Source organism: Pezoporus occidentalis, unplaced genomic scaffold (genome assembly GCF_034315485.1).
Source record: "Pezoporus occidentalis ecotype Australia unplaced genomic scaffold, CSIRO_AGI_Poc_V1 ctg196, whole genome shotgun sequence".
Classification (NCBI taxonomy): Eukaryota; Metazoa; Chordata; class Aves; order Psittaciformes; family Psittacidae; genus Pezoporus; species Pezoporus occidentalis.
This window is the reverse complement of record NW_026913811.1, coordinates 1,965,324-1,991,330: the sequence shown is the minus strand read 5'-3', so window position 1 is coordinate 1,991,330 and position 26,007 is coordinate 1,965,324. Positions and strand designations below refer to the sequence as shown.

At 37.0% G+C, this 26,007-nt stretch overlaps 1 protein-coding gene across 1 annotated transcript in view; it reads left to right on the top strand.

Moving 5' to 3' along the window:
- The window catches only part of FBN2 (fibrillin 2), a 158,659-nt gene that overhangs the window by 63,051 nt on the left and 69,601 nt on the right, over window positions 1-26,007 (top strand). The window contains exons 12-20 of the mRNA XM_062617454.1: window positions 2,984-3,103; window positions 3,635-3,760; window positions 4,417-4,539; window positions 5,641-5,763; window positions 8,552-8,704; window positions 9,349-9,402; window positions 13,952-14,077; window positions 15,489-15,614; window positions 22,276-22,395. Of these exons, the coding sequence (XP_062473438.1) occupies window positions 2,984-3,103; window positions 3,635-3,760; window positions 4,417-4,539; window positions 5,641-5,763; window positions 8,552-8,704; window positions 9,349-9,402; window positions 13,952-14,077; window positions 15,489-15,614; window positions 22,276-22,395 (1,071 nt within the window). The remainder of the gene's footprint in view (window positions 1-2,983; window positions 3,104-3,634; window positions 3,761-4,416; window positions 4,540-5,640; window positions 5,764-8,551; window positions 8,705-9,348; window positions 9,403-13,951; window positions 14,078-15,488; window positions 15,615-22,275; window positions 22,396-26,007) is intronic.

The following is a 26,007-nucleotide window of genomic DNA, read 5'->3' as shown; positions in this document are numbered from 1 at the left end:
TGATGGAACGTGCCTGATGCATCAAGGACCTTAAGTGTCCTAAGTGATCAGACACTGCATTGCCTTATTTCATTCTGTTTAAGAAAAAAAAACACACCTGTGGATAAAACTGTAGAGACTTTGAAAGTGGCAGTAAGCCTGTAGCTGTGCTGTGTTGAATTTTAGCTGGTCTGCAAATACAAATCTTCGTATTTTAAATTTTGTAATAGATGTTCAGACTTACTGCAGTAAGTCAATCCTATGGGGTTTTGGGAGTTCCATACTGTGTCTAGTGAAATTCTGAAAAGTGTTAACAGATGAAACACTGAAAAGTGGAGGTAAATGTGATGCAAGTGGTGAAAGAGAAATACTTGATGCTGAAGAAGGGTGGACTGGGAGATAGAATAAATGGGTTAAATATTTCTGTCTCAAATGTTTCCTGTTTATAATGCTGGAATATATGGGCTTGCAATGCAAACTCAAAGCCAACAACTCCTTTATTTTAACATAGATTTGCTAATTCCATCTTTATCAAGAACTTAAAAAATAAGACCATCTTAAGATGCATATTTTATATGGAAATCATTGAAATTCAAAGCGCATGGCTTTGAAAGGATTTTCCAAGTTTAAGTCAGCTATTTCATAGAGGAACACTGTATTCCTGCTGTTCAGTTTATAAATGAATTTACAGTAAAATCCATTCCTAGCATGCACATGTTTTCTGTAACAGATAAAGCAAGTTGAAGCCTTTAATAAAGTAAGTAAGTCATAAATGTCATTCTCTATAGAAAAACTAAAAATAGAGGAGTGCCATATCCAGAATTTGTAAGTTCCCCCGTCCTCCCCTATACTAAAGCAAAATAAATAGACAGTAATTTGAATTAAGACATTAGGTAAAACAAAATGTGATTTAGAGTTTGACATTTTGTTGGTAATTGAGGACTTAGTTCTGAAGGAATTATGTGTGATCTTCCTTGTCTCCCCCATATAATCTGAGCACTGTGGAAAAAATACCCTGTCTAGCACTCATGAGACAGAGCATCCCAACAGCCAGGGACTGTAGAGAAGCATGAGGGCAGGAAGCTACTATGATTTCATAGAAGTCTACTACAGTATAAAGATAGAATTACTGTTTTCTTCATTGTATATAACTCTCCAAATTTTTCTTTTCTTCAACTTGCTTCATTCTTGTGGGTTTACTGGAGTGGTGCTATCAGCTGCTATGCAAATGTGAATGAGCAAAATGTGCCTGAGAGGAGGTATTTGATTCTTCCATTTGCTTTGCCTTTATTCATTTAACTGTTTACCCAAAATGGTCTGATTGTATCTAGGCACCAAGAATGCTGTAAACCAGATCATTAAATCAGTGATATGGGTAAACCATTGATGCTATTCATTTTAACTGTGTATGCATTAACACAGTTAATTCTGTGAAATGTATGGTCTTCTTTATTGCTACATTAGAACAAAACTAACCTATTGCCATTTTTTGTAATCAAGTAATTCATGGCACAACACTTTTTAGAATTACACATGTATTTTACATACAATTGTAAGTTTCTTATTCCTTACCATCATTTTCAAGATGTAATAAAGTAAGTTTCAGACCTAAATGTGATAAAAGGTAAGTACTAATGATCAGCAAAATTACCTTTGTATTTTTTCTGGTATTTCTTGTAGCATACACTGGAAAATGCATGGGAAAATTATCATTAGTAAGAATTGATCAGCAGTAGCTTTATTTAGTCCCAGCTTCCTATGACAGCTTACAGTTAGATAACAAAACCTCCCACAAATCACCATTGCCTTTGTAGTGCTAAAGCCTGCCTAAATGAAGAGATGAGTAATGTCAGACCTATAAGTGGAATGGAGGGCCACAGCTGAAGGGAAAAAAAAAAAAATAAAAATGTCAAATTGGAAAAGATGATTGATTAAAAAAGAGGGATTTCTTCAAGGTATCCATTCAGTTTGAAACCTGTGGATTTAGCTGTAGCAGAGACAAGTTGCTCAAGTCATTGTCTGGTAGCTGCAGGAGAGACCCAGCCAGCAATCCTGCCTGCCAGACCGCAGGGATGCACTTGTTCTGCTACTGGGATCACAGAGAGGAGGATTCAAAGAAATATAATGCGGAGGAATTATCGGTGTCGCTTTAGAGCTGCAAATAGCTGTCCCAGGTCAAAGGCACAGCAGATTCATTGGTAACTTCTGGGAAACAAATTTAGAAAGGGTTTCTGAAAGGAGTTAGTCTTGAGAGTCATGCATCAAATGCGAGTTATTCACCCTACCTAAGATGTAGGGTGGTGAAAGTGTGTTTGGTTGTACCCAAACATGAAAAACCTTTGGAAATGAGCATGAAGTGCTTTATAGAGAAGGGCTAGATTAAGTCTGGCGTTAGTCAGATGCAAAGACTAAGGTTGAGAATGTATGGGCCATAAATAATTGAGATGTGGTGCACAGATTGTGTTCTCATTAAGAATCCCTCCTGCTGCTGTGTGGCCCCTCCTCACACTATACTACAATAAACTTAATAAGATGGGGAAATGGGGGTGTTGGATGCCATGATTTGCTCTGATTTTTAAATGTCAATTTTGCTTTGCATTTGTTTTATTCCAAAGAAGAACGAATTGTCATTCTGTTAAATAAAACTATCTTGTTTTAACTATTATTGTTAAAGAAAACTGTATTGAATAGTGTGGTTCCTTTTCAGTAGGCAACTGTCAGAGCCCATGTCTCAAAGTCCTTATGTATTTTTTATTTTGTCTCAAGTTGTGTATAATGGTTTAGTAGCATTTCACTTCTTCGAAATGTCTGCCTGTTTGGACTAAGAACAGCTCTGTGTTCTTAAAAAAGTAAAGAACAATGTTTTTTGGGTTTGGTTTGGTTTGGTTATTTTTCAGTATTTAGCATTTTGCTATTAGTTACTTTTATACTTAGAAACTTTCAAACTTGAAAAAATTGCTATATGCATTGTGAATTTACTAATGCTTCTATGTGCTGCCAACAGACATTGATGAATGCACATCTAACCCATGCTCTAATGGAGACTGTGTCAACACGCCTGGTTCCTATTACTGCAAGTGCCACACAGGTTTCCAGAGAACTCCAACCAAGCAAGCTTGCATTGGTAAGAAAATTTGCTTCACATCTACTGACACTGCAGATGTTCTGACCCCTTATGTCAGATCCCATTGAAGTTCAAAAAGTACTTAGCAGTGTGATTTCAGTAAACCCCAACAGCTGCTGTATTAATTGGAGCTCTAGTTCTGGGCTAACATTCCATTTGTTCTGGTTTGTTTTTTTTTACATTTATCCATTATTCTGAAAAACCTATCACTTGGTCAGGGAATTCCTTAGCTGAGATTTCTACAAAACTATTTGTACAACCAGTGTATATTTATGTATGTACGCGCATGAATGTGTGAGTAGGTTTCTAAAGATACTCATCAATGCAGCATTTATTGTACAAGTCTGTAAAATAATATTTTTCTTATATCTGATGAGATTAGAATAAATTCTTAACCATCTTCAGAATTTTTTCAAAGTAATATTTAAATAACATGCAAATTTTTTTCAAAGCAATAATTGTCAGTATATACATTTTATTTTACAGTAATTCTCTGATTGTGGTGTTTTGGTGTTCGTTTTTTTTCCTTAGATATAGATGAATGCATCCAGAATGGTGTTCTTTGTAAAAATGGCCGCTGTGTAAACACTGATGGAAGTTTCCAGTGTATTTGCAATGCTGGGTTTGAACTGACTACAGATGGAAAAAATTGTGTGGGTAAGAACTCTTCTAAATAACAGGGCAGGCATTAGCTTGGTGATTCTAGAAATCGTACTTCATATTACAATTGAGAATCATTGAGGATTAACTTTTTTGAAATAATATGTGACCCGAGGTCACATATAACCCCTACCTTCAAACAGTTATTGTGCAGAACTGCATGGTTTGAGAGAAAATCTGAGGCAATTTTATTTCAGAGGCTACATCTCTCCTAGAGCATTCCATGTAACTCAGTGCAGGAATAACATTTTTCCCTGAAGCTTCATAGAAAGTGCTCCGTGTAGCACTGCTGAAGAAATAACTGGGTTTAATTTTGACTATACTGTGTAAAAAAAAAAAAATCCTAGACAAATAATAAGTACTTAATTCTATCAGGTTGAAGTTTTTTATCATTTCATGTAAGAAAGAACGATGCACCCTTTTCTTCCATACCCAGTCTGCTGAAACATGGAAAGTGACTGATCAGAACAGGAAAAAAAATAATCTGCCTTGTCTATACAGTGGAAACTCTTCAGATATTTCATCAGAGTTATGAGTAGAAGTTAATATTCAAGTGAAAGAATATGTCACATCAGTCCTGATTGTTTATATTTACTGTGTCATCTTCTGGAAGGTGAGGAACTATAAGCAGTTTTCTTCACAATATTTTGCAGACCATGATGAGTGTACCACTGCAAATATGTGTTTAAATGGGATGTGCATAAATGAAGATGGGAGTTTTAAATGCATCTGCAAACCAGGATTTGTTCTGGCTCCAAATGGGCGTTACTGTACTGGTATGTACAGCTGAGAGGTAATGCATTGAGGCAGTCTTGATTGAAAATGTTTTTGCCTGTCCGTTCATTCATGCAAGAGTTGCACTCTTGTCAAATGGATTTAATATCATACTAATACTTTACTAACTCATTACAGGAGATTACTTATGCTGCCTGAAGTAGAAATAGGTCTTTAACTTGCAGAAAGAAATAAATTAATTATTTAATACTGTTGTGAAAGCTACAACAGATGAAAAATGAGCTTTGGAAAAGTCTTGGAGCATTGTAAATACAGCAAAATATGCAGGCCATTCATGAAATGGTAAAGTGAGCATCAATATGCAAGTTTAAAAGATTTTATAGTGGTGAACACACACAAGTATGTTTTCCACATCATTATTCTGGCAATTCTGAGTTCATAAGTCATAAGACATTGTATTTGCCACATATCATTACAAACTTTTTAAGGTGGGGTCATTGAAAACTTAGATTAAACATTTTAAGATTTTGAGTCTGATTTAGCTTCAGTTGAAGGAAACTAATGGAAGATACTCTCTGCAAGTAAAAGGAGGTTTGGGCCTCAGTTATTTTTAGTAAGTACAAAATCGTCTAAATTGTTCTTTCTCTGGAAGTTAAACTATTTTTAACAATTATGGCTTTCTTAATATATATATATGTATATTAATATAATATACATGTAGCTGGCCTGTTGACTTTGACAGAATTTGATGACCACTGAGAAGTTTTTTGAAATTAAGATTTATCATCATATGGATATTCCTTGATTAGTGCTCCCTTAACCATATGTTAAAGCAAAGTTACAGTATCATGAGCTAGACAAAGGGGAAGATATATCATTAATTTTGCATAATGTATAATTTTAAAAGCCTCTAATCCTACATTTTTTCTTGTTTTTTTTTTGTGATTTTGTTTGTTTTTTTAATGCGCAGCTGGTGTTTTGTTTTAGTGTAATTTCAAAATGCGATTTTTATTAGAAACAAACAAGGATATGTTGATGGTTCATCTGCTATCATAAAGTAATTTGGTAATGTTCTAAAAATAGTAATTATAATGTTGTTTAAAGACAGCTAATAGATTTTTAATTGCATTGCCTCCTATTAGATATTGATGAATGTCAGACATCAGGGCTTTGCATGAACGGCAATTGTATAAATACTGAAGGATCTTTTCAGTGTGAGTGTCCACCTGGCTTGGCTGTTGGAGTTGATGGTCGTGTGTGTGTAGGTAAGTGTAAATTTTTTTTTTTTTCATTGAAAAGCAAGTGAAATTATCAGTTTAACAAATCAGATGAATGCACCAGATGACATTCTTTCAGATAATGCTGACATCAAACCACATAGGATCTGTTCCGGTATTTGTCTTTTGTTTTGCTATGTGTTTGTGTTTATGCATGTGCATGTGTATATATATTTATATATACATACATGTATTTGTATCTATGTTCAGTTGTGTATCATCCACTACAAATCATTAAACCAGCTATGTATCTTGGTTGCAGCACTGATATTTTTCAACTCTCCCCTTTTCAATTCTTCAATCTGAAAACATTTTGTTTTCCCTGTACCATAGTGTTAAAAAACATTGAGCAGGAGAAATAGTGAAAATTGGAGAGACTTGGTTCTGTGAACATAAATATCACTATTAAGAACTGTTAGGAATTTTTGCATGATGCGATCCCATAAACCTAGTGTTAAAAGACAAGTAGTTTAAATTCCTCTTTGGCAGCTTCACTTTTGTTTCATGGCCTTGTGCACTAGATGTTACTGGTTACAGGGCTGCTGTTGGAACTGATATTAGATCAGCCTAGCTGGTTATGTCATAACTTAAGAACTTGTACTGAGCTGTGGCTAAAGCTTTGCACAATGTTGTTGGCTATCTGCTGAAACACTTAATTGTAACTCAGTCTGCAGTTCACATCTCTATCCAAAGCTATAGCCATCTGGGATGAAAACACAGTTTTATTTTACTCTGGTTAATTTGCAGAACTGTACCTCAGTCTGTCATGAGCATTGTATGATTTGAGCATTGCCTTCTAAGGCACCTGGATGTGTGCAGTGACTTTCACTGGGAATAGGTCAACCACCTGGACCACAAGCATGGTGGCGATAACATTTACAGCTGTTGAAGTGCTATGCCACAAAATTTAGGTGTCTAGAAATATGATTCTCTAGGAAACCTTGGATGGAGGAGCATGTTTCTTATGGAAACCAATACATGGTTACAGCAGCACCAATGCTAAACTCTGATCCAAGGCATGAAATAAGTTCTTCAGTGTTCTGACATTAGTAGACAAAGGCTGTCCAAACTATATATGGGAGCAGTGTAAGTTCATCAGTAAGGTGCACGCTTGGAACTGCTGTGACGTGGGGAACCTGAGCTTGGTGAGATGCCTACAGCCTCTGGACAAAGTGGTACCTGTCCTTCTCGTCTTTGCTATCAGCATGGGAAGCACAGCCTGGGAGGACATTCTTCTTGTCATACGATTACTATTTCTGTTCTCGGGGAGCAGCTTGGTTCTTCCTTCTGCACAGGCTTTGTGAATCACTAATTGTAGATAAGACTTTTCCTCTAAATAATTAGGCAATCCTCCCCAAAGTCCCTGTGCTGCTTCTATGAAAACTGCTTTATGTGGAAAAGCTTTCTTCCTATGCAGAGCAGTTGCTTGGTACATATGTATCTTCCTCCAGCTGCTTCCTACACTTCATGTGTTTGAAGACGTTCTTACAGAGAATTTCTGTCACAGTTTCCGGTTTTTCCTCCCCCTGCTGTTTCACTCAGTGCCTTTCCTTTCCTTGAATCGCTTTTCCATTCTGTCTCAGACACATAAGAAAGAGGAAGCTTTACCTCCTGTGACAAGACCTTTTATTCATGGCAGAGCATGGCAGAATGGCATCTGGACGAGGAGGTGAAGGGAAAGGGTGTGATGCAACCAATTATTTTGCAGAGTACATAAACAGACATTTCTTGTGCAAAAATTCTTGATTGTTGTCAAGCATAGTAATCTTTTCCTGCTGTCAAGTGCAAGCAAATCGTATTGGCTTCACCTAGACTCTCAGCAAGGAATAAGCCTGAAATCTGAGCCACATTTAACTGTGCTCTAGAACTTTTTGCTCCATGGGATACCAACAGCAAGAGAAAATAAATTATGTACAGGCAATCCTGTTTTATAGTAGCCATCTGACGACACTCAAATAGCCAGCAGTAAGGCATTGACAGTTCTTATTCGGGTTGGCACAGAGTATTCAACATCCACTGTAAGATTTTTCGTGCAACTTTTCTTTGTTGTTTTTGGGGTCATCTTTTAAGTAAGTGTCTGGGTTCCCTCACATACTCAGCTTCTGAGTGCACTCAGGCTCATGTCATGGCCATAAGGTATGGTAGTTTTACAGGGAGATTGATAAGGAGCATAAAGAAAAGCCATGTTCTGGCCCAATGCTGATTTACATATAAGCCTGTTAAGACAGCCATGTCACATAAATGCTGGTCTGAACAATCAGCTGAAATTATTCTGCTGTGCTCCTCCTTCTGGAAATAGGTAGCCTCCAGTATTACCAGCCCTGGGCTGCTGCTGAGTTATCATACATAGGGAAAGATTTTGGAAGTAAATAAATATCTACATGTCCAGGTTATGGTTGTAGTACAAAGGGCGAAAATAGTCACCATGTGCTGATTCAAGCCATTCTGTGTTTCTTATTGAGATATGTGTTGAGGGATTTACAAAGCTGCTGTGGTTGTGTGGGTTATCTTTGCTTGGTCCTATGGAATGCTTTTAAATTTGCTCACAATATGCTAGTCTAGATGTTTTTAATGTGCTCTGAACACAGCTCCATGAGCTATCTTGAGAATTGGCCTTGATGCCATCAGGATTATTGTAGCAGATCAATGCAGGTGTAGCCAGTGTAACCATTTTGTTGAACAAATTTTTAATTTTTTTAGCTCTCATTGACATTGTCTGCATACATTTCACTCTCAGCCTAAGAAAATAAATTATTTTTTGCTTGCCCTTTCTTAGATACTCATATGCGTAGCACATGCTATGGAGGCATTAAAAAAGGGGCATGTGTCCGTCCTTTCCCTGGTGCTGTGACAAAATCTGAATGTTGCTGTGCCAATCCTGACTATGGTTTCGGAGAGCCATGTCACCCCTGCCCTGCCAAAAACTCAGGTAAAATTTTATGTTTCTTTGAACACTATAATGAACATACAAATTTAAAAAACTCTTGTTAAGATCAGGTTGTTCCTTTATTCGGCTATGAGTAATAATACTTTAAAGAGAATAAGCAGAATTCTCTGATGAATCTGTAAATTTCCTAGTCAAATTAACCCAGTTTAAAAGAGCAGCCTATATTAATTTTAGAAATGTTACATTTGAAACAGTTTTCCAAATAAAACTGGTATTCAGTAAAAAAAGCAACTCTTGAATATAGAACAGAGATGATGTATGTTGGACAGTATACCCATTCAGAGATTTCTGAGACAGCAGAAAAGTATTTAGAAGGAATAAAGTAAAGCTGGCACTATGGTTTAAAGCAGTAACTGAAGGGCACAGTATTGTCAAGACTATAATGAAATCTTGTGTTTAATTCTTGTTATCAAATTTTATGTTTGTACATATGTGAAAGTTCACGGTGTAATGCTACTTGATGTATTAATAGTTATTTGATGTGAACATTGGCATTTTATTAGTTACATTGCTGAAAAATTATTTAAAAAAAAAATCAGGTGGGTTTGGGTTAGAATTAAAGAATATGAAACACTGGGAATAACATTTTCTTCTTTCCCCAACATCTCTTTGCTTCGACGGAGTAGCTGAGTTCCATGGCCTGTGTAGCAGTGGAATAGGTATTACTGTGGATGGACGAGGTATGTTGCACATTTTCTTCGGTGTATATCATTCAAGATTTAAAAAAAAATAATAGAATTATATTTTTCTTTACCATACTGTAGTGGAGCTTTTTGCCTCAAGATGAGTATGTCCACTTCAGTATCTTCAGTGTCAAATACAGTAATTAAATTTCTAAAGAAAAAGCCAGTATTCTTTACACAGCTGGATTTTGCCTGACCCTGACAAGAAAAAGTCATCCATTTTATAGGTTTTGCTTACAATTTCTTTTTTCTTAGAATATACATAAGACAGTTCACCCTCATCTGGGGAATGACGGGAGCCACTTACATTTGCAGTTAATTACCAGTCAGCCAGGATAGTAATAGAACAGTTTTTCACTTCAGATCCAGTGTTCACTACATGGCTCTTTTCCATGGAGAGATCATTTCTCTGGCGAGTTAGAGCTGGAAGGGAGCTTACTGAAAAAGATCCTTCAAAAAAAGTCCTGAAAGTGAGCAACTGCCTTTAGTACTGGGAACTGTAAAGCTCCAGCTCCTTTTTTAGTACCTCAGAGAGAGGAATATTAAAAAAATATAGCTGAGCCAGGCCTGAAGTAGGGGCAATGCAGGCTGCAGCTGCCAAATAAGTAGAGCATATTGAAGGAGTGGTGGAACACAGTATTATGGTTTATTGCTAGACAGTTCCCTGATGAGTTAATAAAGTTACAGCCAAATTAAAGTTGATACTGTACATTTCCTATTTCAAGTCATTTAATTTGTATAGCTTTTATCCTTCCCATCATTAAAGCTCCAATTCAGTTCAGCAGGAGCATCATTATACTTAGTAACAACCTACATAACTTTTAAACCTATATGCATAGGTTTTTCTTCTCTACGAGCTCATTGTTTAACACATTGCCAAACTTAGAAGTAATTTGAAATCATAGTTTGTAAATTTTCTCCGTTTTCAGCGAAATAGAAAAGGTCCCTTTGAAGACCCTCTAAATCTCATGGAGAAATAATGGCAGTGTATCCTAATATTGTACAAACAGCACCCTATCATGAGAATTTGCATGTAGTCTGATGGGGAGGTTATATGTTCTTATGGATCCATGAGAAATACATTTTTTCACTAAAAACATTAATTGTCGTCTCCACCAACTGCGTGATGAAGTTTACAGTTTCTCACGGATTCATGTTTCAGCTAAAATCTCTGTTTAATTTTTTAAGAAAACCCTAGTATTTTCTGTGTATCTTGTTCAGTGACCTTGCATACAGTTTTCTTGCTGCTACTCCTGTTACTGCTTATACCAAGGGTCTTTGTTTGCCAATTCTATTTCCTAAATGAGAGGTATACTAATACCACATTCAGTCCCTAATAAAAATTGTTTTCTTCCTTATGAATTCTTGTTATCAAGACTGAGTAGGAATACACTCACTCTTTATCACTGAAGCTGTTGTGATAGAGATTTTATTTGACTTTTAGTTGATACATGGTTTTTTAATTCAACTGCAGTACAAAACCACATGCCTAGTACTCTCATTCAGCTTGTGATTAACAAATGCAAAACCTTCATGTCTTCATGTGAGAAATCTGGACATAGGCAAGGACAGATATTTTGCAGTCTGTCTGGACTTTCTGAAGTCATGAATTTAATACAGAGAGATAGAGTCATGAAGCTGTGGGGCTTGTCCCAATGATACAAACAAGTTCAGTAAACCACAGAAAACCTTTTCTGAAAATTAAAAACATAAATCTGAATTATTATGCTAATTCTTATTTTCTCATGAAAATTTCAGATGTCTCATAGCTTTGACTTTAATCCAGGGATAAAATGATTTTTACAAATGTATATCTGAGTATATGTAAATCATAATTTAAACTGCATTATGTTTAAAAAGGAAATGTCCTTTATAAAAAGTTGAGCAGTACAAGTATAAACCAACCTTTTTATGAAGTCACAGCTAGGCCAGCACCCTTACTGTTCTTGCCAGAATTTGGAAAGGGAACTATTTAAAGTAATGGGCTTACTGTATGGGAAGAAATAACGTAAGTATTGAAAAACCCTCTTTTCCTCAGAGGCAAAAAAATATTAAAACTAGTATTCTCCTGTTCTTACAGTTCGTAAGAATATTTTGGGATTTTCCAACTACAGCAGAAATACTATATGGGACTGTAAATTCAGGGAATATATCTCATTTATCATGTTACTCTATCAATCTGAGAACAAATTTACATTTCCAGCAAGTGCTGTAGTTTCTGTAAGACTGAGTATGTTGTGGTATTGACCTATGCATTATTTCTGTATTAGGAAAAGTATTTATGTCACCTTATAATTTATAACTTTGTACCTAAGTCTTTAAACTACAGTCAGTGGGTTCACAGGAGAGATATTTTGCGTCAAGGTATTCTTGCAAACACATAGGGCCCTATTGGTGTAGGTTGGAAATTACATCTGGAGGTCATCCAACCTAACCTTCTGCTCAGAACAGGGGTAACTTCAAAGGTGAATCAGGTTTCTTAAGGCATTGCTCAGTAAAGCTTGTAAAATCTCCAAGGATGGATTTTCCATAGTCTCTCTGGACAGCTTGCTCTACTGCTTAACTGTTCCCATGTGTTCAGTTCAATTTTCCTGTGTTGTAGCTTGCTACTGTTGCTACTTTTCTTGCCATTGTGAACCTCAAACAAGATTCTGGCTTTATCTTCTCTGTAACCATCTATTAAGATCACAGAACTGCTATTAGATGTCCCTTTCATCTTTCCTCTTGCTGGCTAAACAAGTCTATTCCCTCAGCCCCTTCTCATACATTAGGCACTGATCCTGCTAGGGGACCTAAATCACCCTGACATCTGCTGGAAAAGGAGCAGAGCAAGCTGTATGGTGTCCAGGAAATTTTGGAAAAGCACTTAGGGTAATTTCTTCATCCAGGTGATAGACAGCCTAACCAGAGGAGAGGCATTACTGGACCTATTCCTTATCAGAAGAAATATTTATAGACGTCAAGACTGGTGGAAGTCTGGGCTGCAGTGATCATGTCCTGGTGAAACTCATGATCTCTAGGGTATGGGCCAGGTGAAGAGTAAAGCCTGAATTTTAGGAGAGCACACTTTGAGTTAAGGAATTAGTGGATGGAACCACCTGGGAGGCAGAACAGAGCTGGCAGCTTTTTAAGGACATTTTCCTGCGATCACAAGAGCTCTCAATTCCCATGTGTAAGAAATCAGGGGAGAAGAGAAGAGGACAGCATGGCTGAGTAAAGACCTTCTGGTCAAACTAAAGTGTAAGAATGAAATGCATAGGCAGTGGAACCAGGAATAGGTATCCTGGAAAGAATACAGGGACACTGCCCAGATGTATAGACATGGGATGAGGGAAGCTAAGGCACAGCTGGATCTGAGTTTGGCAAGGACTGTTAAGAATATGACAAGCTTCTACAGGTACATTGGTCAAAAAGGACCATTACAAGAAAATGTACACAGGCACACACAAACATGATGAATAAGACAGGAGAACCAGTGACTAACAACATGGAGAAGGTTGAGGTACTCAAATTTTTTGTGGGTGTTTTCACTCGTAATCGCTCTTCCCATATCTCTCAAGTCTCAGACATCAAGGGAGGGACTGGGGGAACAAAGTCCTTTCTATGATAGGAAAAGATCAGGTTCAAGACCACCCAAGGAACCTGAACATACTCAAGTCCATAGGACCTGGTGAGGTGCACCTGAGGAAGTTGGCAGATGTAGTTGCTAAGCCACTCTCCATCATATTTGATGGCAAGCAAGTCCTGAGTGCAGAAAAGGAACTATCACATCCATTTTTAAAATGGTGTAAAAAGGAGGACCTTTGAGCTTCACCTCAGCACATTATAAAAGCATGGAGTGTATCCTCCTGGAAGTTATGTCAAAACATGAAAGATGTGATTAGGGACAGCCAGCATGGCTTCACCAAGGGCAAATCATGCTTGACTAATCTAGTGGCCCTCTACAATGGAGTGCTTGCACCAGAGGACAAGGGAAGATCTGTAAGGCTTTTGATACAGTCTCCCACAGCATTCTTCTGTCTCCACTAAACTGGAGATAGATGGGTTTGATGGATGGGCTGTTAGATAGATAATGAATTGGCTGCATGGTCATGTTCAAAGAATTACGGTCAACAACTCAATGGCCAAGAGGAAACCAGTAACAAGTGGTTTCCCTCAAGTGTCCATAATGGGACAAGTACTGTTTAATGCCTTCATCAATGATCTGTGGATCAAAAATCCACATAGTGGATTGAGCAGGTTTGCAGATGACACCAAGCTGAGTGATACAGTTGATTTGCTAGAAGCAAGAGAGGGATCTTGGCAGGCTTGAGAAGTGGGCCCATGTGAACTTCATGGAGTGGCCCAAAACTGGACACAGTATTCCAGGTTTGGCTTTACTATTATTGAATAGAGGGAAATAGTCTTCTGGCTGCATCCTTGCTGTATTCTTGCTCTGAATGACACCTCCAGCATCCAGTAAGTCAGATGTTGTTCACATCTATCACAGGCTCATGTTTTCCATATCTTTCAGTATGTGTTTATCTTACGTGTTCTGTTAATACAGATATTAATGAGTGTGCATTGGATCCTGATATTTGCTCCAGTGGAATTTGTGAAAACTTACGTGGCAGCTATCGTTGTAACTGTAACAGTGGCTACGAGCCTGATCCTTCTGGAAGGAACTGTGTGGGTAAGTTGCTAGATTTTATTTTTTTTTTTTAATAATTCTTCACTATGTTGATGCTAATTTGAATTGACAGAATTTAGGTTGTAGGACATCTTGAAACTACAATAAAATACAAAAAATTCTCTAATGAAAATGCTAATATTCTTACATGGGTTTTTTTGCTATTTGGTGGCTGTTTAGAAAGTGCAAGGAGGAAATATCATTGCAGGTTAGGAATTAATTTTCTCAAAAGCATAGATCAGTTTGTATTTTAATGTACAGAACTTGTCAAGATCACCTAAAGTGTGTTCCTTTCAAGGGACACTTTGTGTGATTGTACAAGAAGCTCAAAATTAACATCTGTGGCTCTTGAAAACACTAAATTCCAAACTCATATTTCTTTCCTCACTTAAAATCAGACGAGGTTAGATTAACAATGGGTTAGTTTAGAATAGGTTCTTTATGGCTGCCAGACTTACATCTGAGATTCATCTGGAGAAGTTTAGACTTTATTGTCCTAATACTGCAGGAGTTTATGAACATAGCTTGCAAAATCTAACATGGCTGGGAAAAAGCCTCCAGATTGCAATTTTATTTCATTTTTGGTTTTCTCCTTTCTCGCTTTCTCCTTAATTCGAACTCTCTAAAAAATCTCATTGATTTAAGATTTCAGTTGCAGTGTTAAGTTTGGGAAATCCAGCAGTTAAAATATAGGGGCTACCCTGAAGCAGGATGAAGTGTCAGGTCAATCATGGCTTATCCTGTCAGTATTATTCTATCAGCTTAAGCATTTGTTACATGTGATTGGCATTGAAGACTATCTCAAATGATAATTTTTTTTCTTTCAAAAAATAATCAATAGTGCAATGAGGAAGATTGGTTGCTTTTCATTGGCATTATTTGCAGTAAGAGGAATTCAGGGAGTGATGTTAATTTATGTTTTTTTTTTCCTATTCAGTGTGCTTGATGTACTAGTCTTAATGATAGGCGTGTTTTTAATACAGTGTACCTCAGGAGATGTACAAACGTCTACTCTTAGGATGTCTGCCATGCATGAATAGTACAGTTTAGATTTTAATGCTCATATTCACTTCACGGATAACAAAAATTACTTGTGCCTGTAAAACAGGATTAGAGCAGTAATCTAACACATTGTTTTTTTATGTGTTTTAAAAGAAAATAGACCTTCATGAAGTTGTTCCAGTGATAGAGGCATACATTGGCAAAGAACCAAAGATCATTCCAGGAAAACTTAAGCAAACCAATTGGACTTATGAAAATAAGGACTGGCATTTTCCTTGCTCAGTCACTGTTGTAGAAAACTCTATATCCAGCAACCTACTTGTTGCTGTAGAAAGCAACAGGGGCTACTTATGCTTCACAGGCATATCATGACGTTTCCATTCACTGGCATGTCTAATTCATCTTTTTGCAGATATTGATGAATGTACAATGAATGGGTTGCTCTGTGATAACGGTTTCTGTCGAAACAAACCTGGAAGTTACAGCTGCACTTGTCCAAAGGGTTATGTGTTCAGCACTGGGACGGACACATGTGAAGGTGAACAAAATTCCAAGTTGTGTTAATTTCATTGCTTATTATATAACATTAAATAATCACAAAGTTGCAGAATGGTGATGAATATGAGGGAAAAAGATGAAATTTTGTATAAATCATTGCATTCCTCTTGTAATTTCTCTGCAGAATGGGAGTTCTTGCCATTGAATTTTTTCCAAGTAATCAGTTCATATTTATATATAAATATTTTTGTTTCCTTATATAAGGGATTTTTACGCTTAAATAAAGGGGAATATATGCCTGGTCTTGATCATGTAGCAACGACACCTAGTTTATCATTTAGGGAATTGCATCTGTTTTGATCACAAAGTCTGTTCTTTTTTTTCTGCCTTCAATCTGTGGGAACAGTTAATTCTACATCAAATTCTGATATTTGTCATGCTTTATGTGATGTTTGAATTCCAGGATGTGGATCTTATTGCCTAGTAATACTAGAATTGTCCTATATTTTTACAGTATAATAAAAATTGCTCTCTGATATTACTAAGAAACAAGATGTTAAGAGCAATGAAAGTGTTACATAGCAGAAACAGGTTTTACAGTGCTCAATCTGCTAAATTGTCTCAATGCCTCGTATAAATTCAGAATGTTCAGGTGAAATTTATTCTTCAGGATCTGTCTATATGTTTAGTTTCTGTACACCAAAAGATTTCTAGCTGTGAGAATAGCTTGCCAGGTGCCCTTTAATATGCATGTTTCTTAAGGAATCTTCTAGAAAGAAAAAAATGGAATAATAAAGGGAGGTGTTCATTATGAAGATGAATAGGCCATGAACTTCAGAGCATATCACTGATCAACAGGTAGACAATGAGATGCCAGGGTGCAAACAACCTTGTCGAAATTGTTGAAATAAAAATATATAGATTTTCAAATATAAAATGTAAACTTGTTTTTTGATAGCATCAGTAATACTCATATTAAAAGTGTTTTCCTGATTACATTGAGCCACCACAGAGCCACCACAGCCTTAGGAAAAAAGTGATTTTTTTCTGTCTTCTGGGCATGTCCTTATCATTGCAATGTGTTTTCTCCTGTTCTAGAAGAAGTTTAGGGATCAGTACACAGTTAACTAAGTCTGGGAATCCCTTATCTTATGTGAGTGGGGTTTAAGTGGAGAATAGCATGCAGGAGAGTCATTCTTGAGTGGAAGTGAATTTACAAATTCATTTGAATTAGTAGTTCGTTGAGGAAAGGGTGACTTCTTTAGACAGCACTGCTAGCTGATATTGACTGCAAAACCATAGTATAAAAAAAAAAAAAATACACTTAAGATAAAGAAGAACTTACAGGAAAATACTATGGAGATCTGAAGAGAAAATACTAGCAGTAATTCAAATGGCAGGCGTGCATGTCTCCTCTTAATGGCACCTTAGTGCATTTTTCTAAGGAATATGACCACTTTTAGGTTTTGTCTAAAGGAGCTAGGTGCATTCTCCAAATTATGAATCGATTCTAAACCAGAATAATTTATTCAAACTAACACATATAGCACCTTTGACAGTCATCTAGAACTGAGCTATTCTGTAGCTTGAGCCAACGTGAGCATGAGGTTGAAAATGCGCACACACCTTGTTTAAGCAGGCCATAACCTAATTTAAAATCTATTCTGTTCTTAAAGAATAATTGCTAAGATGATCATTCAAGCTCATTAAGTAAGACTGGGTTTCTGTTTGGTGAATTTGGTGAGATTTTTACTGTCATTTTCTTTAGTAATAATTTTTTTTTAGATATTCATTAAAGAATATACATGTGTACATTTGAAATATTTGTACCTTGGCCCCTGCAAAGACTAATGAAAGGGTATTATTTGATATTCCAAAAGATTCTATAGAAGGACAGATCTGTCCCTGTCTCATCTCCCTTCATGGTGATCATTAGGTTTAGCTTGTTAGTGAAAAGGAGGATATTTTGCCATCTTCATAGAATAGCACTGCCTGTGCTTCTCTTGGCAGTATTTCAAAATCCTGTATGTCTGCGGAACTCTGAGCAATGAGGTTGTGTTTGGGCATGAATGCTTCAGTAACATTTAAAATAATAAAGCTTTTTTTTGCTAAAGGAAGAAAAAAGAAATCTTGTTTCCTCATTTGGGAAAAAAAAACCCAACAAACAACTGAGCATTAACTAAAACTTCAGATTTGTAAGAGTGTTTCCTTTCTGAACATAGTGTAATCATCCTAAAATGTTTCTCTTTTTTTATTGTCTTTACATCAAAATCTGAAGGATTTTCAGTTTTTTTTCAGTACTATTACCTACACTAACTTACATCTGAAGTTCATAAAGGACCTGTTATCTTAATCTAGAATCTCATGGTTAGATTGATGTTTAAATTTAGCTGATCAGGTAACAAAAGCTGATCAGAAGCAGTTTGGCATAAAACTGTCTATAAAGACTATTAAGGGTATTACTTTTTTTTAATGTTGAGTGGGTTGACAGTAGAAGAATGAATTCATCTCCTTCTGTTGAAATTCTGGTTTTAGAGAAACACTATGTAATTCAGTTTGGAATTACAAGATCACTATTTGTTAGAAACTTCTGCAGCCAGAACTTCTCCACTGTAATCTGAAAATGCTCTAATGCCTATTACTCACCAGTATATTTTCAATTAATACAATTCTCGTCAGTGACTGTGATGAACAGACAAAGCCTTTCACTTTTTTTCATTTATAACTCAATTGGAATTTTTTATCAGTTTATTGTGAGGAGTGGGGGAGTTTTTGAGGCTCCAGAGTCTGCAAAAGCTGATATTTTTACAGCAAGATTTGTGGTTTAGATTGTGTTTCCAGTGACATAACTAGGTAAATATAAACCAGATGTGCTTTGAAGTTCATTTTCAAGAATGTACAGCGGATAGTTTCAATTTTTTTTTCTCTGACATTCACAATATATGCTCACTTCACTTAAGAAGAATAATGATTTTTAAAAAAAAAACATATTTTCGTACATAGTGGCTTTTATTTAAAAAAAAAAGAAAACAAAATTAAAATCAATTTTGGTTTCTTGCTTACTTTTTAAAAATATTACAAGAAGGTGTATGCAACAATTTCTGCAGTTTGTTTACATTGTGCAAATGATACTTTTTCATCTGATTCAGCAGAGCACTTCTGCTGAAGTGCATTCATGCTTTAATTTTTTTTCCTGAATGGCGATTTTTGGGAATAATCAATGCAACATTATAAAACTGTTAACCCCCAAAAGCATTGGGTTTGTTTTTCATTTTGTTTGTTTGTTTGTTTGTTTTAACCAGCAGAGTGCTGAAGGATGTCAAATGCAGAAACTAACAAGCTGTTCTTTTGGGGTCAGAGGCCTAGAGCATATTCACAAGACTGTTGTAGAAACAACTAGAAGTTAATGTCTGCAGATATGTATACTCTAATCCTGAGTGAAAGCTGTTCTCCCTCTTTCTACTCCATAGAGAAAAAGGGGATGAGTATTCCTTCACCTGCATCAGGGAAAAATGGAGGCATGTCCAATTGTGTCATGGTTCTATGACACAACTTTCCTCACCCCTGGTGTCTATGGTGTCCAACTTCTACCATTCTCATCCCTAATCATGGAAAGTAACTGCTTGTCTGTGGATCAGTAAGGGGCAGGCACTGCACTTTAAAAGGGAAGGAAGACTGAGACTGGGAGAAAAAGAATCATAGAAAGAATGGTGAACGGGGATTGTCCGCTGGAGACAGCATCAACCTGTCAGATTGAGTCAGCTTTTTTGCCAGGGAACATGTTTGATGTAAACCCAAGTGAGGGTTTAGACTATACCATCTGACTTTGGTGTGGAATGGACAGCCTTTTAAAAATTCAGACAATATTTTAGTTCATTTCCAAGAAAATGTTGATCTGTGCATTTAGAAATACACAAACCTTTTTCTTTAAAAATCTGCTGCTTCTCTATGCTGTTGGAGCTTGACATTTTGTGAGTAGTTTCTGTGTCAGGATGGTGCCCCTTTACTCTGAAAATGTGCCCAGATGTGGCCAGCTTGTAAGTCTCATTTTGCATGTAGTCAGTGTCCAAAAGCCCCAAATATTCTGTAGCACACATTATGCCTCGTCCCTCATGGGAACTTCCCTGAAGCTGCATCTTAGCTAAAAGCATGGAAGATCACTTGCAACTAACTGGACAGAGAAACACATCTGCATAAAAGCAAAGACATAAATGCAGAGACTAATCAAAGGTCCTTATGACCCACAACAGAGCAAGCATACAACATTATTTTCAAAAAATACACTCTGAATCCCCAACAGTTGAGGTCTGGGGACTTGTGACACCAGAAGGAGGATCTTTACCTTATACAGACCTTGGTGACTTTATCTTCCATGGGCTTGTCCAGATTGCTGTTGATTAACACAGGCTTTCAGCATTCTAGGGCAAGGATTTCCAATTTCTCTACCTGATGTGTGAAGAACCATTACTTCACTTGTTTGGCTCTCAGTCTTCTGGTTTTTGTCTTTGACACAGAGAAACCATACATAGCTTAATTTTAGTTCATTTGTCCTGCATTTTAAATTTTTTCTCATTTTTTTTGAAGCTAGCCAAAATGCTGAAAGCAAGATGGCAGATAGAAAGAAAGAAAAAGTGTGTATCTTTCTCCAAGAGCATTTCTAGATGGATAATTACTCGACATACAGTGCATATTTAAGATTATTTCTTTGTCTCAGTGTGATCTGTTTCGAATTGTAGGAACCAGTATCTGGTTTCTCTGCAAAAGCAGCAGACTACTATTCACTACCAGGTATTACTGGCTGGGGAGAGAGAGGGAGGCCAAGGAGGCAGGGAGCATACCCTAGGTATTAAAACCTGAGGTAATAAAGTATGAAATGTATTTACAGGGAAGGGACACAGGTAAACGTTGGCAAGCCCTCCAGACTACCAGCTCAGATACAGAGGGACTTAGAGCTTGCTCTCTCAGAAGTAACTGGCTTTCTAGGTCTACTTCTGTACTGTGCTTCCCAGCACATCAATCAGTAAATAAGCAGTGCCAGTCTAGCCTGGCCTTCCCTGCTCATACACAGTGCTGTACTCTCCATAGTTAGCTACCTCAGGACCCAGTCTAAGACAAAATATGACCAACTGTGTCTAAGCAGGAGATTGTCAGAGTACCGTGGAAACTCTGCCTAATGCCCTGTGGGACTGCCAGCCCATAGTAGGATGGGGTTTACCAGCTTGGGTGCTGCCGACACAGTTAGCCAAGCACACCCAGCCTTCGAAGCTGTGTGGATGCGCTCACATAGCACACTGTCTTGACACAATAGGGCCTCCTAGATCTTATATCCCCACATCTGTGTATTGTTAATGTGTAAACTCGGTAATCTGCAAGTTTAAGAGTAGACTGCACAAACATAAAGCTCTGTCATTATCCAAAAATTTGCTGACATCCAAGTCCTGTTCGATCTCTGTAGGTAATTGTAGGTAATTGTATAAAGGGACTGTGAAAATTGCCTTTCAAATTGTTTGGTTTTGGCATGCAAGAGAGATCAGTTTCCTAAATTTCTGGTCATTTTCCATCTTTCCTTTTTTTTCTTTTTTTTTTTCCTCTAATAATATATACATAATTTGGTGACTATTTTAAAAACATATTCCTCAATATGACCCCAGAAGATTATGAAAGAATAGATCTGTAGTGAAATTAAGACTTGATGCATCATAACATACCAAATAGTAAATGGTGTCTTTTTCGTGACTTCTAAAAAAAAAAGGAAGTAATTTTTGTTTGTCTTGAAACTGATCTCTTGATGCTATTAATGTTTCCTGTGCTTAACTAGATCCTGCATTAATTTATAATTAATTTAGACCAGGCTACTTTAGTTTGTGGTCATGACATTATTCCTCAAGCACTACTAGCAAACATAAGCAAGCACTAAACAATTTTATTCCTGGCCGACCAGAGGAACTGTCTGGTTGGATTACAATGTATGGCTTAATTCAGGACCTAAATCCAAAAACGAAATTAACTGAGGATGAAATGGTGGATATCCATCTGCAATTGTTCTTTGAAAGGATTTCCTAATATTGTTTTAAACTTAAAACTGATTTCACTTAAAAAAAAAAACAACACACCAGCAAATAATACAATCTGCAAGGAGTCCTATTCTTACATGTGAACTGGCTTAAACAACTCACAGGGGTAATAAATAGAAGTAGGGGCTCAAGGGAAGTACCATTTAAAGTATTCCAGTTTCAATTCCTATTTCTTGAATGCTTTCCAAAACTTGAGAATCACAGCCAACATTGTTATATTTTGCTTCTGACAGGGCTTTCTTAATTCTTCCAAAGCCTTACGGAGCCATACATGACAGAAACAGTAAGGTCTTTGTGCACTGCATGCTGTGTCTGGAAATGCAGTGCATTATATGAAACGAGTTTTGTCTTCACACAGGACAGTTACAGTTGGTGCTGGAAAACTTTATAGTCCAAATTGCTGGAAATTATTATCTTTATAGAAAAGAGCCATTTAATTAACACTTTCAAAATATGTGCCCCTATACATGTGCTACCTGCTGGTCATTGTATCTTTTGAATGTCATGCTGAGAGGGTGAAGGAGGACAAATACACCAGGCAGTCTTGGCAAAGAAGCATTTATACTGTATAATATTTTCCAGAAGGACACTGTAGTTTTAACAGTGTCTTTTGTTTCTGGATTATAGATATAGATGAATGTGAAAGCAGCCCGTGTGTAAATGGTGCCTGCAGGAACAATCTTGGATCTTTCAGTTGTGAATGTTCGTCGGGCAGCAAATTGGACTCTACAGGACTGATATGCATTGGTGGGTATTTCCTCCTGTTATTTTCCCTTTTTCTTGCCAACTTGAAAAGCATTGGTCATGTTGATTAAGCAAGAAATAATGTATTTGAGTAATTTCCCCACTATTAGGAGACAGTATGTCTCCGTAGGTAGGACCAAACAAACACATACTTAATTTGATTGCTTCAATAGGAACAGGAACAAACTGAGAGAAACGTAATTTATGAGGATGTTGTCATGGTTTAAACCCAGTCAGGTAACTCGTTCACTCACTTCCCCCCCTTCTTTCCCTCCCCCTACTCCCGGAGGGATGGAAAGGAGAATCGAAAAGAATGCAACTCCCACGGGTTGAGATAAGAACAGTTTAGTAACTAAGGTATAACACAAATCACTACTGCTACCACCAATGATAATAATGATAAAGGAAATAACAAGGGAAGAGAATACATCACCTCACCACCAGCCGACCGATAACTTGCCCCCCCAGCCCCGACCAAGCACCGACCAATACCTCCTCCAACCCCGCAGTCTCCCAGCCCTTCCGGCTAACTCCCAGTTACACCCTGGGCATGCCGTGCTGTGGTATGGAATACCTCTTTGGTCAGTTTGGGTCAGGTGGCCTGTCTCTGCTTCCTCCCAGCTTCCCCTCCTCCCTGGCAGAGCATGAGGCTCACAAAGTCCTTGGCCAAACCAAAACATCATTGTTATCAGCTCTGTTCCCAGGCCAAAAGTCAAAACACTGCACTGCACCAGCTACCAAGAAGGAGAAAAATGACTGCTACTGCTGAACCCAGGACAGATGTCAAAACTGAAAGTGGTGAAATGCAGTATTGTTTGGTGGGAGAGAGTGCAGATGTCATTGTTAATATAAATTATCTTGTCCTTTGGGAGAATGAGAATGTGGGTAAAGCTATTAGTCTGGTAGTAGAGAAACTGTACAGCAAAAATGCCCATTGAGTTCTTCGGCTACTTTTAAACCTGAGACAAGGAACCAAGAAAAAGTGGAGGAACATCTACTCAAATAGTGATAGGAAATCACATGGCTTCTAGGGTTCAGGACATTGTTCATGAACTGCAAAGAATGATTTTCCTATCTATAATGAAATGCTAATGGCTTTCATTATAGCACAATCAGATACTTAACCTTTTATGTAGGAAGCTGGTACAGGTGAGTAAGACAGCTCTGAATTTGTCAGGATCGCTGCACCTGAAGCAGACGCATGAGTATTGTCTTGATTGTATACACACACACACAATATATATATATTTACGTGTGTATTTAAAAATAAATAATGTTAGCATCCTTTGAGGATTCTGTTGCATTGAAAAAAAGCAGAGCATTGCACAGATTGTATTGGAGTGAGCAGCAACAGTTGTCTGCAAGATGTCCTTGGCATTATCTTTGGAAGCCATTCATTAATGATTTTTTTGCCTTGCCTGTCTAAGAAAACTCAAAGGATTAGAGACATCTGTACTTCTCAGGTGATCACAAGCTGCCATTGTTTCATCTTATTTGTGTAACATAATTGAAGTCATTTTAGTATACATGGGTTAAAGTGAATTGGAATGTCACAAATAACTGAGTGATGCTAATTTTAAATGTACCTTTTATTTTAAGATGGATTTGTCTGGTGTTCTTGGTTCAACTTTCTTGCCTTGCCAAGGTTTTCTTCAGATAGGAAATTAAATGCAAAGACTGAAGTTTCTATTTAAGGATGGAGTCTGTCTGTGCCTTAATATGTTTTTAAGTGAATATGTTTTTTAAGTGTTTTTTACTTTTGTGCCTAAGCCTTCTCTTAGATTTCCCTCCAGCATCACTGGCCAGTGAAGTTTAGTATTGTTTTTGTTCTTTTTTTTACCTTGTGTCAATTTCTTGATATGATCCTGCTAATCTATATTTTTTTGTACTGCATATTTTCAATCTTGTGTTCTCACATCCAAAGATGCTGGAAGTTCAGTGAGAGCCTAATTCTAACAATGTTATGGGTTTATTTTGCAAATGGTTTCCACTGGTATGTTTAAGAGTGTGCGTTCCGACTTGGCTCAAATATTAGTGATACGTAAAATAAAATGTAAACAAAAAAGAAATGCCTGAACAGTCAGATAAGGAGTGAATAATAGAAGCCAGCTATGTACTGTAAGCCTAATTGTTAATTTTTCACATTGACCAAAATAGTCTCAGAAAAACGTTTTCTGTACTAGAGGTGAGCATATGTTAGGACAGAAAGGTCAGAAGCACAGCTAATGCAAGGCATACTGATTTATAGTGTTAGAGCCCAATTGTGTGTTTTTCTACCTTGGCAAAATTTCCATTGGAATTGGTAGTGATTAGAGAAGGCCAGACTGGATTATTGAAAAGTAAGTAAGGGGTTGGAAGTTTTAAGTAGTTTACCATGTGAAAAACTTTCAAATGCTGTTGTACGCTCTTCTACAGTAGAACAAGTTGTTTTTTCCCATTACCACTGCAGTGAAAGATTTGTATCTTGAAAGTATTTGCCCTAATTTTTTTAGTGGCTTGCTCCCTGTAAATCATTCCTGTAGCATCAGATAAGAAAAGCATGTGCCAAAACATCAATGTATGGCTAAAATAGTGATATCATTTGGGAATGTGTTGTGTTCACCATAAGAATGATCAAAGGTACTGTCAGATTCTGGACCTCCTCTTTGTTTTTTCTTTAATTTCAAATTCTCTCTCATGTCAGAACCAGAATCAGTCCTACATTATGTGAGCTTTTCTTTCTTTCTTTTATAACTGAAGTTATTGAACTTAAGAACAGCACAAAATTTTTAAGTAAAAGCACATTGCACCAACGTTAGGATAAGAAAGGATTAACATGATATTACTGTTAATTTCATTTTTACAATTTATTGCTCCAGTGTATTTGTTGCTGCTTGGTCTTATTGCTGATTTTCACTGTCTTGTCAGCTGAGGTCATGTACAGCATGTGAGACTGATATTATATGGTAAGGCTATATGGCTCTTGCGTGTTCTTTACTCAGTTTGGGGACAGAAGGCTTCAGTCTGTCAATTCCTCAGGTTGCTATGCTCAGTCTGCTCAGCCTCAAGGCTGAAGACCTAGGTTTGCATCCATATTACCTGTACAAATTTGGTATAGATGTGAGCCATTTGTCTCTTTCTGTGAACTTTCCTGGGCAGCAAAAAGGTGACATGCTCAAATTACATTCAGAATTCAAGTCACAGCATTTGCACTCAATATTTCAGCTGAAACCTCCAGCAAACGAGGGACGATAGTTCAGCAGCATCCAGCAAAAATGTTCGCATATTTTGCATTTATTTTGCTTGCACACTGACAGTGTTTGCAAAGTTGAGACTGCACTCTTAGAGGAAAAAAGTGGATTTTTTTTGAAATGCATCTAAAAGTGTTAAGTAAAAGTGTTTTGCATTGTTATTTTGGGAATTGCTTATACAATAGCAATGCTGCTATTTATGCTTTTTGAAGTATGAATTTAATACATGTTTTTTATGCATGTTTTAGTCAAGATTTGTGGAATTCATAAAGTGCACAATAAGTAGGCTGCCATCTGCCTGTAGTATGCATATATTCTTCTTCAAGTCAGAATCAAAGAAATGCAAGCCACCAAAAGAATGCTTTGATGCTGGATAATACCTTTT